General features: G+C 36.4%; 1 protein-coding gene across 1 annotated transcript in view; it reads left to right on the forward strand.

The window, feature by feature from the left end:
• Nucleotides 1-15328, forward strand: part of LOC144435554 (uncharacterized) — a 450358-nt gene that overhangs the window by 302027 nt on the left and 133003 nt on the right. The window contains exons 160-167 of the mRNA XM_078124141.1: nucleotides 4714-4836; nucleotides 5662-5784; nucleotides 6291-6407; nucleotides 7212-7334; nucleotides 11701-11823; nucleotides 13507-13635; nucleotides 14757-14879; nucleotides 15102-15227. Of these exons, the coding sequence (XP_077980267.1) occupies nucleotides 4714-4836; nucleotides 5662-5784; nucleotides 6291-6407; nucleotides 7212-7334; nucleotides 11701-11823; nucleotides 13507-13635; nucleotides 14757-14879; nucleotides 15102-15227 (987 nt within the window). The remainder of the gene's footprint in view (nucleotides 1-4713; nucleotides 4837-5661; nucleotides 5785-6290; nucleotides 6408-7211; nucleotides 7335-11700; nucleotides 11824-13506; nucleotides 13636-14756; nucleotides 14880-15101; nucleotides 15228-15328) is intronic.

Raw genomic sequence — 15328 nt, forward strand, 5'->3', positions numbered from 1 at the left:
TAACACAATTTGAACCACACTTGTTGATCAAAAGCCTTTTAGATTTAGAGGTCAATTTAGAGGTTGTGCTTTGGATAAGGCAGTTTTTAAGCGATCGACCACAACGTGTCCTTGTAAATGGTGATGTGTCTGATGAACTAACCGTAAATACAGGTGCACCACAGGGCTGTGTCCTTTCGTCCATTTTGTTTTCAATTTATACGAACGGAGTCAGGCTTTCAAATGATGTTTTAACTGTTATGAAATTCGCCAACGATATGGGATTAGTTGTCGGACTGAAAGATGAGGATTCTTTGTCAAAGTACTTTTTAGGTATAGGATATTTGTGCTCTTGGTTCAAAGACAGTTTTCTCACGTTAAATATCAACAAGACGAAGGAATTAATTCTTATTAATCGTAGCAGCTCAGATAAAATGAAACCAGTTAGTATTGATGGCCAGGATGTGAAAATAGTGACGTCATTTAAGTATTTCAGTTCTCACATGGATCAGAAACTCAATTTCAGGGAAAACACTGATAGTATCTATAAAAAGGCTCAGCAACGTCTTTTTCTTTTGAGGAAACTAAAGAGTTTCAGCGTTAGCACCCATGTTCCTAGCTAGTATCTGTATATCGTTGCTGCATCGAGAGTGTTCTAACTTTTAACATCGTCTCATGGTTTGGTCATCTTTCTGTTAGAGATAAGACAAGACTGTCGAGAATTGTAAACATATGTAGTAGACTTGTAGGGTTCAAGTTCACAGAGCTTGGAGAACTGTACAAACAGGCTCTCCGTAGGAAAGGTATGTCAATTCTCAATGATGCATCTCACCCACTAAATGATAGGTTTCAATACCTGCCTTCAGGTCGCCGGTTACGTGTGCTTAGGGCTTATAAAAAAACACCTTTAAGAAGTCGTCAGTTGCTGTTTTAAACTCGAGCATTTCAAAATCATTAACAAGAGGCAAAGCTCCCACCTTTGCAGATTTTTAGTCAATTCTGGACAGTTAATACGGTCCTCCATTTTATACAATTGTAGCGTCTTTGTCTTTTAATGCAACATTTTTTATTTACATGGTTGTTCTTGTAACCTGTTTGTTGTTTTTATATGTATTGCCTCGTGCCAAAGGCAAATTTCCATGTTTCAGTGGACAATAAAGTATATCTTATCTTATCTTATATGGCTCATGCACCCTCTCTCAGTGTATGACAAAGTTTCTTCTTCATGACAAGAAAAATAGCATTGCCTCTTTTGATTCCATTTCAGTAAGAATTAAAAATCCTTATTGCAATTTTGATGCACGCAAAATGAAATGAACTCCCTCCCCCTAAACGAAGGAATTACGTTTGTCATACGTCAGTTTTGCTATGTAAAATGACACGCCCCTAATCATTGCCAGTTGCAAACTTGTATGCTTTTGTCAAGTGATGCACTTTATACTGTTACGGATGAGAGAATTATACAACTTTTTAATACTCTCTAAGTTTTGATGTTTTGCGAGGTCACCGTGAACTCTCAGCTGTCATGAATTAATACTTAGAACAAATGTTTGCATTTCGCGAATAGTATTCTTCCAAGATGACAACATTAAGTTATTAAAAGATCAACAGTGTCAAATAATGACTGATTACAGACAGTTGGAAGAACAATGACGTGATCACATTGTTTGGCTAGTTTTCATATTTGTCAATATCATTTGCATTGAATTAAGGCGACGGCAATACTTCCGTTTTAGTCATTTATGGTGCTGATCACTTTAATAATAATAATAATAATGTTGGTTTCTTATATAGCGCTTTCCCACTCTGTGCTCAAAGCGCTTTACAATTATTACCCCTGGCTCGGATCAGAATGGCTCAACGGCCCTTTAGTCTTCCTCAACTCCCCGGGGAGCATACAATCCATTGCAGCCATTTAAGCGCATAGGATTAAAGCCTTCACATTGCAACCTACATCCTACCAGGTCCCCAGTTATACAGCTGGGTTGACTTTATCACCCAATCATTTGAGTATTGTATATTTTATGTTTATAAGAATTTGATGGAATAATAAAATGATGGATTCAGTCTTTTGGAAGAGATGGCCTGAGGTCAGGAGCTTCGATCTGCTCCGTGGTCACTTCCAAATGATCCAGGTTAACCATGAACATTGTGTGTAGTCTGAGCTAATTCCCTAAAAGTCCAAGTCGATCCCATGTACAGAGTGGAGAGTGGAGAGAGAGAGAGAGTAACATTGAAGGGGGTTACCTAAACAGTAGAGACCCCCCCCCCCCCCTCAAATTTGTTAAATTGGTGGAAGAACCGGCCTTGGACTAGAAGGACCATTGTGCGCGTATTGAGACAAATTTAAACTTTATGAAGAATAATTGACAACCTTTGAGAAGAAGAAAAAAACAACGCCGCTGGGTGAGTGAGAAATCGATGACTCGATAACTTTTCGAAAGGAAACTTTTAATGATTATGTTACAATGGTGGGAATTCAACTCGAACTAGAACTCGTAAATATTGCAGTGATGGACTAAGACATCGCAGAAGGAGGGATTGTGTTTCACAACGTGGAATTGTGAATAAACAGACAGCGATAGAGACTTTGACAAATGTTGCAGCAGTGAAATCTTCAACGGGGACTGAACAGCTGACAGGCGATTACCATTGGAGATATCGCGTATCGGACGCTGATGCAGACCGAAGCAGTTCGCATGTGAACTACATGTCTAAGACTTTTGAAGGACAAACAACTCATCAACCATACGGTAGTAGAGGTTTGCTAAAGATTGACATTATTTTATTCCTCGAATTCATTTCTATTCATGATCAGCAAATTTGTACTGTGGTGTGTACAGAGAAATGTGTAAGAAATAATAATTGTATGCTCGATTTAGTTTGACGATGAACACTTTTTGAAATCTATTTTCTTATCAGAACCATTTCAGTGATGTTGTTTTACATCTCAACGATCGCGTACAAACAGAAAGAATACTAATGATTATTTATCTATGGAGAAAAGTTTAGTTTCAATAAGAATATTTATCGAAGTATGGAGTATTGGAAACTCCTTGAAGTTTTATTGACTCTGAGTTATTGTGAGCCGAAACGCTACAGAAATGCGTTGCTCACAAGTTGAGTCTGATTTTGTGATTTAGGGTTCCTACACAGTAAAGGAAGGAACCATGTTGATATAGTATTTTATTGAATCTGCAGTACAATATAAATATTTGATTTCAAATTTGAGTGTAAAACAGAGATCCGACCGAAATGAGCTGTATTATTGTCTATGCAAAAATTCCTTTCGAATTCCGCAAGAATTTCTGAAATGCCTCAGATGCTAAAAACCTGTATGATAACTGCAAGTCCAACTTTTTTTTTCAATCGTACACGACGTAAAGTTGTTGTTTTTTCACAAAAAAGAATTACATCAGTTGTTTAATGAAATTATCATCTTTTTCATGATTTTGAGTTGTCAATGAAGAGTACCTGTATGATAGATTTTACAAGCTACTTCAATCGCATACGTCATCAACATTTTTATTTAAAACATTGTTCATTCCGTAATACAAATATGGTTAACAAACAAATTGTTTACAACAAAAGATTCTCTCTTAACCTTATTTAGTAAATGTTTATTAATATAATTAATTCAGCTCAGCAATATCCAGTTTATTGAACTGCCCTAAATAATTCTAGCTAAACAGCTGTTGATTCAATTGGGACACAATTTATCACTCTAAGATGACATGTGACCTCTACTCATTAGGATAGAATAACATTACTTGACTCGGCTCTGTCTCATTAATCAATGTGACCTTATCACTTGTGTCTTTTGTCAACAGTGGAATTATCAAATCATAAATGTTTATTTTGTGACTCGTAACAATACTATTTTATTTTTGAAAATAGTATATCATTCTCTGAGCATTCAGGACAAGTCTTTTATATCATTCTCTGAGCATTCAGGACAAGTCTTTTACACGTATTTCTCATGTGGAAGTTTGATCAAAGATTGTTACATAATGCATGTATAAGGAGTAATGTGATGTGATGTGTGTTGATAGCATATATTTGTTTTGATTCTGACTTCCTGACAAGTGTAATACTCAGATGTCTCGATTCCCTTGGTGACACTTTCTCAAATAAGAGTTATCAAGACCGCAGTTATCACAATGTATCTAGTTCCCTTAATCGGGGAGGGCCAATGCAATCGATAGTACAACGTGATGATACCATCATGTCTAAAAATGTCAATTTTGGTCAAAAACTTACATCGTGAAACTGCATTGTTGGTGGGGTTGAAACTTGGTGGGCATGTTTATGGAGGTGTCATTCTACAGTTATTGTTTAAACATATTGACACAATTGGCCCTAGCAACCATGACCATGCCCTTAGCAACAGTGACATGATAATGATGGTGATGATGCATATTACAAAGATAACAACAGGGATGGGTAGGTAAGTGAAGGCAGATTCAAAATATGTATTCAAATATGCTTAGCAACAGGACCACACCCATAGCAACAGCTAAATGGTGGTTTATATTGCAAAGATGGAAAGTGGGAAGGGCAGGCAAGTTAATAAAGATTCCAAAAAGTATGCAAATATGCCTAGCAACAAGACTGTACCCATAGCAACAACTAAATACAGCTGTGCTACAATGCCATTGGGCCAGGTGCTATTTGTAATGAAAATTCTTGCAAGTTGATTACCATAATTTATTCAATGATGTATTTATTTGACAGCCATCAATCCATGTCAGCCTAACCCTTGTCAAAATGGAGGATTTTGTCAGAGTCAACCAGGTCAATGTACTCAGTACACATGTTCCTGTCCAACCTGTTGGGAAGGAGCACTTTGTGAAATACGTAAGTATTCATATATTAGTTTTTATTTCTGTAAGATAGAGAATGTATTAATTTGTAATAGTGTCGGTTACCCAGACTCTCGCCACTGGGGGCTCTGCCTACGAAACCTCCCCAAGTGAGAGTGTGGGGAAACTGTATCTAAACCCATTGTGGGCTGAAAAAGTTAGCTACGTTCACAACAGGTTATCACATTTTTGAGCAACTGATACATCTTAATTACAATGAACAGGACTCGTACACCCATTTTTCATGACTTGAAAGAAGTGTAGCGTGTGACTTCCGGCACAGAGTCGTTAAAATGTGGTTTCCCCAGATTCTTGTCTGGTGGTGTCGTAGAAGAGCCTCCAGCTGTGAGAGTCTGTTGTTTGCAACCATTATTCTAATATGCACAGTCCATTTTCATTCAAACTTGGCACCACAGGAAGACATACATGTACATGTCCTTTATGTAAGTGATGTAATCAAATTAGACTTGTAACCATATTTGCCAGATTAAAACGCCGCTATTTGAACAACAATACAAGTCAGAACAATTAATAGTGCACAGAAATAGATTTAGTTCAAGTCTCTGATCCTGGCCATACGACCTTTGACCTGATATATATGACTAGATTTGACTTTGACTGTCAGCATACGAAATGTCAACTAGTAGTAGTACAATACAATGTTTTGGACAATGTGTGCTATGGACATTAACAAAGGTCAACTTTGAAAAGGATGTGTTCTTTACCATGGTTTGATATTTAGTCTACTTAGATGTGAAATTCTTTTGAAATATAAACCATTTTAAGTTTATGCATTTTATCTTCATTTGTTTACTGACAGCAATCAATGCATGTGACAGTACACCCTGTCAGAACAGTGGTACATGCCAGCTTATACAAGGATCATGTCTCTTCTACAACTGCCAATGTGAAGGTTGCTACACCGGACGAACTTGTGAACAATGTGAGTTATTTTGTTGTTCAAATTAGACATAAAGAGGAAAGCGTGTGTGATTAACTGCCATTTTATGTATATCTTGTTATTGTTCTTTTCATAGCAAAGGTTCTGTTCTTTTTTTTGAAAAAAGTAGTTTGTTTCTAACTGTGAGGGCACTGTTCAAAAAAGTCTGAGTTAAATGATAGGATGCCAGAATAATTCAATTAAGGTTTTATGTTAGTTTTTCACCTAACAAAACATTTTAAACTCATTTTGTTCTACTTTGCAAAGTCTGTTACTTTAGCGTTTCAATAAGTATGACCAGTTAGCATATAAACATTGAGTGTAACATTACTTCAACCAGTAAGCATATAAACATTGAGTGTAACATTACTTCAACCAGTTTTCAGCATTGTGTTATTATATAAGTTTACTTTCACCTTTCAATCTGACAATCATTCAATTACCAGGCTGCACATGCACTGTTCAGATATGATGAGACTGACATTTTTGTGACCTTCATTATATTTCAGTATTGGATCCCTGTTCACCCAACCCATGCTCCAGTGGAGGTACTTGTCTGTCTATTGGGTGTAACGACTATAGATGTACATGTCCAACATGCTATACAGGAGACAATTGTGTGCAATGTTAGTCTTCTTTTTCCAATATGTTGTCAATTTATTTATTTTCATGCTGAACAGTTTTAGTGGAAAGATAATTTGTAATATTATTGTAATATATAGTGTTAAATGTAAAGTCACATAAAAATTACATGTAATATATTTATTCTCACCAAATTATTGTGTTTTAATTACTCACAATTTACCAGTGATGCTTTTTTTTATTTAACAGTGATCACAGTTGTTGTGAATGCTGAGTTATTTAACAGTGATCACAACTGTTGTGAATGCTGAGTTATTTAACAGTGATCACAACTGTTGTGAATGCTGAGTTATTTAACAGTGATCACAACTGTTGTGAATGCTGAGTTATTTAACAGTGATCACAACAACATGTGAACTGTTGTCAATAACTTGATATATAATGCATACCTTGACAGAAAGTCAATAACTTAATATATATAATGCATACCTTGACAGGAAGTCAATAACTCCATATATATAATGCATACCTTGACAGGAAGTCAATAACTCCATATATATATAATGCATACCTTGTCAGGAGGTCAATAACTTGATATATAATGCATACCTTGACAGGAAGTCGATAACTTGATATATAAATTCATACCTTGACAGGAAGTCGATAACTTGATATATAAATTCATACCTTGACAGGTAGTCAATAACTTGATATATATATGTATACCTTGACAGGAAGTCAATAATTTGATATGTATACCTTGACAAGTAGTCAATAACACATACCTTGACAGGGAGTCGATTACTTGATATATAATTGCCTTTATTTTGACTTGTATTTGTAACCAGTGATCAATCCATGTAACTCTTTCCCATGTGAGAATGGAGGTTTCTGTCAGCAAGTCTCTGGATCATGTACTCAGTACACATGTCAGTGTGCCCAATGCTGGGAAGGTTCAACATGCACAATCCGTAAGTTTATGTAACTTCTTACTTAGGCCAAAAGTTAAGATTTTTATGGCGGTTTTTATAGGATTTGAAAGTTAGTTAGCTCTGTTGTGAGGTATTTGCACTAGTGTCTCAAAAGATATCTGTGACTTGGAAGTCCAACTGAAATAAAGTTGTGAACAGCTTCTGTGCCTAGTCATGTATGTGAACAGCTTCTGTGCCTAGTCATGTATTGCGAAATGCTTCTGTGCCTAGTCATGTATTGTGTAATGCTTCTGTGCCTAGTCATGTATTGTGAACAGCTTCTGTGCCTAGTCATGTATTGTGAACAGCTTCTGTGCCTAGTCATGTATTGTGAACAGCTTCTGTGCCTAGTCATGTATTGTGTAATGCTTCTGTGCCTAGTCATGTATTATGTACTGCTTCTGTGCCAAGTCATGTATTATGTAATGCTTCTGTGCCAAGTCATGTATTGTGTACTGCTTCTGTGCCAAGTCATGTATTGCGAAATGCTTCTGTGCCTAGTCATGTATGTGAACAGCTTCTGTGCATAGTCATGTATTGCGAAATGCTTCTGTGCCTAGTCATGTATTGTGAACAGCTTCTGTGCCTAGTCATGTATTATGTAATGCTTCTGTGCCTAGTCATGTATTGTGTAATGCTTCTGTGCCTAGTCATGTATTGTGTAATGCTTCTGTGCCTAGTCATGTATTATGTAATGCTTCTGTGCCTAGTCATGTATTGTGAACAGCTTCTGTGCCTAGTCATGTATTGTGTAATGCTTCTGTGCCTAGTCATGTATTGTGTAATGCTTCTGTGCCTAGTCATGTATTGTGTAATGCTTCTGTGCCTAGTCATGTATTGTGAAATGCTTCTGTGCCTAGTGATGTATTATGTAATGCTTCTGTGCCTAGTCATGTATTGTGTAATGCTTCTGTGCCTAGTCATGTATTGTGTAATGCTTCTGTGCCTAGTCATGTATTGTGAACAGCTTCTGTGCCTAGTCATGTATTGTGTAATGCTTCTGTGCCTAGTCATGTATTGTGTAATGCTTCTGTACCTAGTCATGTATTGTGTAATGCTTCTGTGCCTAGTCATGTATTGTGTAATGCTTCTGTGCCAAGTCATGTATTGTGAACAGCTTCTGTGCCTAGTCATGTATTGTGTAATGCTTCTGTGCCTAGTCATGTATTGTGAACAGCTTCTGTGCCTAGTCATGTATTATGTAATGCTTCTGTGCCTAGTCATGTATTATGTACTGCTTCTGTGCCAAGTCATGTATTATGTAATGCTTCTGTGCCAAGTCATGTATTGTGTACTGCTTCTGTGCCAAGTCATGTATTGCGAAATGCTTCTGTGCCTAGTCATGTATGTGAACAGCTTCTGTGCATAGTCATGTATTGCGAAATGCTTCTGTGCCTAGTCATGTATTGTGAACAGCTTCTGTGCCTAGTCATGTATTATGTAATGCTTCTGTGCCTAGTCATGTATTGTGTAATGCTTCTGTGCCTAGTCATGTATTGTGTAATGCTTCTGTGCCTAGTCATGTATTATGTAATGCTTCTGTGCCTAGTCATGTATTGTGAACAGCTTCTGTGCCTAGTCATGTATTGTGTAATGCTTCTGTGCCTAGTCATGTATTATGTAATGCTTCTGTGCCTAGTCATGTATTGTGTAATGCTTCTGTGCCTAGTCATGTATTGTGAAATGCTTCTGTGCCTAGTGATGTATTATGTAATGCTTCTGTGCCTAGTCATGTATTGTGTAATGCTTCTGTGCCTAGTCATGTATTGTGTAATGCTTCTGTGCCTAGTCATGTATTGTGAACAGCTTCTGTGCCTAGTCATGTATTGTGAACAGCTTCTGTGCCTAGTCATGTATTGTGTAATGCTTCTGTGCCTAGTCATGTATTGTGTAATGCTTCTGTGCCTAGTCATGTATTGTGTAATGCTTCTGTGCCAAGTCATGTATTGTGAACAGCTTCTGTGCCTAGTCATGTATTGTGTAATGCTTCTGTGCCTAGTCATGTATTGTGAACAGCTTCTGTGCATAGTCATGTATTATGTAATGCTTCTGTGCCTAGTCATGTATTGTGTAATGCTTCTGTGCCTAGTCATGTATTGTGTAATGCTTCTGTGCCTAGTCATGTATTATGTAATGCTTCTGTGCCTAGTCATGTATTGTGTAATGCTTCTGTGCCTAGTCATGTATTATGTAATGCTTCTGTGCCTAGTCATGTATTGTGTAATGCTTCTGTACCTAGTCATGTATTATGTAATGCTTCTGTGCCTAGTCATGTATTGTGTAATGCTTCTGTGCCTAGTCATGTATTGTGAACAGCTTCTGTGCCTAGTCATGTATTGTGTAATGCTTCTGTGCCTAGTCATGTATTGTGAACAGCTTCTGTGCCTAGTCATGTATTGTGTAATGCTTCTGTGCCTAGTCATGTATTGTGAACAGCTTCTGTGCCTAGTCATGTATTGTGTAATGCTTCTGTGCCTAGTCATGTATTGTGAACAGCTTCTGTGCCTAGTCATGTATTATGTAATGCTTCTGTGCCTAGTCATGTATTATGTAATGCTTCTGTGCCAAGTCATGTATTATGTAATGCTTCTGTGCCTAGTCATGTATTGTGTAATGCTTCTGTGCCTAGTCATGTATTGTGTAATGCTTCTGTGCCTAGTCATGTATTGTGTAATGCTTCTGTGCCTAGTCATGTATTGTGAACAGCTTCTGTGCCTAGTCATGTATTGTGTAATGCTTCTGTGCCTAGTCATGTATTAATTGTGTAATGCTTCTGTGTCTAGTCATGTATTGTGAACAGCTTCTGTGCCTAGTCATGTATTGTGTAATATGCTTCTGTGCCTAGTTATGTATTGTGAACAGCTTCTGTGCCTAGTCATGTATTGTGAACAGCTTCTGTGCCTAGTTATGTATTGTGAACAGCTTCTGTGCCTAGTCATGTATTGTGTAATGCTTCTGTGCCTAGTCATGTATTGTGTAATGCTTCAATGCCTAGTGATGTATTATGTAATGCTTCTGTGCCTAGTCATGTATTGTGAACAGCTTCTGTGCCTAGTCATGTATTGTGTAATGCTTCTGTGCCTAGTCATGTATTGTGAACAGCTTCTGTGCCTAGTCATGTATGTGAACAGCTTCTGTGCCTAGTCATGTATTGTGTAATGCTTCTGTGCCTAGTCATGTATTGTGAACACCTTCTGTGCCTAGTCATGTATTGTGTAATGCTTCTGTGCCTAGTCATGTATTATGTAATGCTTCTACATGTGCCTAGTCATGTATTGTGTAATGCTTCTGTGCCTAGTCATGTATGTGAACAGCTTCTGTGCCTAGTCATGTATTGTGTAATGCTTCTGTGCCTAGTCACGTATGTGAACAGCTTCTGTGCCTAGTCATGTATTATGTAATGCTTCTGTGCCTAGTCATGTATTATGTAATGCTTCTGTGCCTAGTCATGTATTGTGAACAGCTTCTGTGCCTAGTCATGTATTGTGTAATGCTTCTGTGCCTAGTCATGTATTATGTACTGCTTCTGTGCCTAGTCATGTATTGTGTAATGCTTCTGTGCCTAGTCATGTATGTGAACAGCTTCTGTGCCTAGTCATGTATTGTGTAATGCTTCTGTGCCTAGTCACGTATGTGAACAGCTTCTGTGCCTAGTCATGTATTATGTAATGCTTCTGTGCCTAGTCATGTATTGTGTTATGCTTCTGTGCCTAGTCATGTATTGTGAACAGCTTCTGTGCCTAGTCATGTATTATGTAATGCTTCTGTGCCTAGTCATCTATTGTGAACAGCTTCTGTGCCTAGTCATGTATTGCAAAATGCTTTTGTGCCTAGTCATGTATTGTGTAATGCTTCTGTGCCTAGTCACGTATGTGAACAGCTTCTGTGCCTAGTCATGTATTATGTAATGCTTCTGTGCCTAGTCATGTATTGTGTTATGCTTCTGTGCCTAGTCATGTATTGTGAACAGCTTCTGTGCCTAGTCATGTATTATGTAATGCTTCTGTGCCTAGTCATCTATTGTGAACAGCTTCTGTGCCTAGTCATGTATTGCAAAATGCTTTTGTGCCTAGTCATGTATTGTGTAATGCTTCTGTGCCAAGTCATGTATTGTGAACAGCTTCTGTGCCTAGTCATGTATTGTGAACAGCTTCTGTGCCTAGTCATATATTGTGTAATGCTTCTGTGCCTAGTCATGTATTGTGAACAGCTTCTGTGCCTATATAGTCATGTATTGTGAACAGCTTCTGTGCCTAGTCATGTATTGTGAACAGCTTTTGTTCCTAGTCATATGTTGACTGTTGAAAATAATTTTATTGTTTGACTATCAGTAATTTGTGTTTTACATTGTGTGTGTATTTTTCAGCCATCAATGCATGTGCCAGTGACCCTTGTCAGAATGGTGGAGTATGTTCACCAGTACAGGGTGCCTGTACAATATACCAGTGTCAATGCCCTGGCTGTTTTACTGGTAGTAATTGTGAAAGTAGTAAGTCTATGCAATCTTTTTATCTTTTGGCAAATATATAATTGCAGCTTCGAATTTAGAATTAAGTCCTGTTTAATATGAGTAAACATTAGTGATAGAAAACTGTTTCAAAGCTTGTGTTTGTTTGTGTGTGTGTGTGTGTGTGTGTGTGTGTGTGTGTGTGTGTGTGTGAACGACTTAAAGTCAAAAACTGCTGGACTGATTGCTTTGATCTTTGTTGGTCATATTAGTTTAGGTGTCTAGTTGGGAAATTATTCAAATATAAGTGATCACATTAGAGATGTGTGTTTTGGGTCAAAAATGTGATTTTTGGTCAAAAAACTTAAACTCCAAAACTACTGGGCAGATTTGCCTGGAATTTGGAGGGAACATTCTTAGGGTAAGTGAAATAAGATTTGTTCATGACATGATAATTCCATCAGTAATATGCAAATTAGAGGTTAAAAAAAAGTGAATTTTGGTCAAAAATCTTTCTCAAAAAGTAACTTGATCATTGAGACTGAAATTTGGTAAGATGTTTCTGAAAGTGTTATTCTGCAGATTTGCTTCGAAATATTTTGACACAATTGGCTCTAGCAATCATGACCATGCCCTTAGCAACAACGAAATGGCAGTATATTTTGGTCAAATAACAATGTGCTTAGCAACAAGACCATGCCCATAGCAACAGCCAAATGATTACATACATTGTTATTGCAAAGATAACAGCAGGGATTAATAGACAATCACAAATGAATAAACATTTTTAAAAATGTGTGCAAACATACCTAGCAACAACACCAACACACCCATAGCAACAGCCAAATGATTGTATATTTTGCAAAGATAACATGGTTGGATAGGCAACTGGATAGTCATTTAGCAAATGAATACCTATGCCTAGCATGGATCAACATGTGGATAAACATTATAAAAACTGTACAGTTGTGCTACAACACAATTGGCGCTATTTTTCAAAAGTTGGACCGATTTCTCTTAAACTTGGTACATGGAGTGTATATCTCCTACAAAAGTTGATTTCGCTTGAAGATTTAGTGAATAATTTGCATAATTATTTTTGGCAATTAGGCTATATCTTAAGACTGCATAATTCAATTTCAATATAATTTACTTCATACATTTAACATAACAAACTTTATTTAAAGACAAATTGAATGTACTATGATGTATATATGTGTATATGTATGTCAACTTGTGTCACAATATGATGCAACAGGACTGCTAGGCAACCAATTTGTTGTGGTTTTTTCATGTCTGGAGCCATTTGGCAGACATGTCTGAGCAGATCAATTTCAGTCAATCTTGGTATAAGGGCAGCGTACTATTAGGTACATATGCATGTCAATTTGTGATTGCACCTATCACAGCTAGACAAGAAGTGCTACAATCCAAACAGGGTCAACAGCTCTCAAACAGCGGGGCCTATGTCATCTGTGATGGCTTGTTCAAACTAAGGCTATTTGCATTGCAGTATAACTCTTAGCGGGTTGAGATGAATAAAATTGTAACAAACCAAACTTCAGCCTAGTAAAAATATTGATAGAGTTGTCTATATGAAAGATATAATTTGATATTATGCCTATACTTAGATTGTGCCACTTGACAAGTCAACATTCTAGCTTCCAGATTTGATTTGTGTATTTATCAATAATCAAAATTTGTATAATTCTAAATTTGTTACAGAAATTGATCCATGCACACAGAGTCAGAATCCCTGTTTCAATTCTGGTACCTGTGTTCCAAGTGATGATAACTGTTTTGACTATAGCTGTGTATGTCCACAATGTTTCACTGGCTCCAATTGTCAGATACGTAAGTGAAAGATGTTGACAAAACCAAGAGATATGATACAATTTATCTGTTTGGAATCATCCATAATTTGTGGTCAACTAGAAATAGAAAATGATAACAAAATCTAATGAGACTCTATGCATGATTTGATTGCTTTAATATTTTGGACTCAACACACTGATATGTGTTTTAATTGGCAGTTCCTATCAACCTTATCTAGTTTTAATATATTTATCTCCATTCATGTGTTATATTAAATTACATAATAAATTTTTGTAATTATATCTGTCAATCAATGTCGCATTATGTTATATTTTGTAATTACATGTCAATCAGTGCCACATTATATTTTGTAATTACATGTCAATCAGTGCCACATTATGTTATATTTTGTAATTACATGTCAATCAGTGCCACATTATAATTTGTAATTACATGTCAATCAGTGCCACATTATAATTTGTAATTACATGTCAATCAGTGCCACATTATAATTTGTAATTACATGTCAATCAGTGCCACATTATGTTATATTTTGTAATTACATGTCAATCAGTGCCACATTATATTTTGTAATTACATGTCAATCAGTGCCACATTATGTTATATTTTGTAATTACATGTCAATCAGTGCCACATTATATTTTGTAATTACATGTCAATCAGTGCCACATTATGTTATATTTTGTAATTACATGTCAATCAGTGCCACATTATAATTTGTAATTACATGTCAATCAGTGCCACATTATGTTATATTTTGTAATTACATGTCAATCAGTGCCACATTATGTTATATTTTGTAATTACATGTCAATCAGTGCCACATTATATTTTGTAATTACATGTCAATCAGTGCCACATTATGTTATATTTTGTAATTACATGTCAATCAGTGCCACATTATAATTTGTAATTACATGTCAATCAGTGCCACATTATATTTTGTAATTACATGTCAATCAGTGCCACATTATAATTTGTAATTACATGTCAATCAGTGCCACATTATGTTATATTTTGTAATTACATGTCAATCAGTGCCACATTATATTTTGTAATTACATGTCAATCAGTGCCACATTATAATTTGTAATTACATGTCAATCAGTGCCACATTATGTTATATTTTGTAATTGTAGCTATCAATCCATGCCAGAACAATCAGTGCCAGAATGGTGGATTCTGTATTGGTGACAATAATAACTGTAATGAATTCAGTTGTCAGTGTAATGGGTGCTTTGAAGGAGACCGCTGTCAAACAGGTGGATATAACGTTGTTTTTTATTGTACAAAGGATCAGTGCTTTACGAAACCATTCTTTAGTGAGAACAATAACAGAAATAATCTGTACATACAAAGAAATTAATAGAAAAAGTAGTTACATAAAAACATTACAGCTAATTGATTACAGTCAGGAAATATTTATATTCTATATATTTGATTGTCCATTCCAAACACAAACACGGTTTCTGACATTTTGACAGAAATTGATCCCTGCAAGAACAGTCCCTGTGCTAATGGAGGAACCTGCTTGCCAGGAGGTGGCACATCGTGTGATAGCTACTCATGTATCTGCCAAAACTGTTATACTGGACCTACCTGCACTGAAGGTAAGTCATGCAGCACAGTTTTACGTAACAGTTATGAATAAGACCTGACTTTACTGCAACAAAAAGGGGGTCATACTTATTTTTTTTAAAGAGATGATTTT

Source organism: Glandiceps talaboti, chromosome 5 (genome assembly GCF_964340395.1).
Source record: "Glandiceps talaboti chromosome 5, keGlaTala1.1, whole genome shotgun sequence".
NCBI classification, from domain to species: domain Eukaryota; kingdom Metazoa; phylum Hemichordata; class Enteropneusta; family Spengelidae; genus Glandiceps; species Glandiceps talaboti.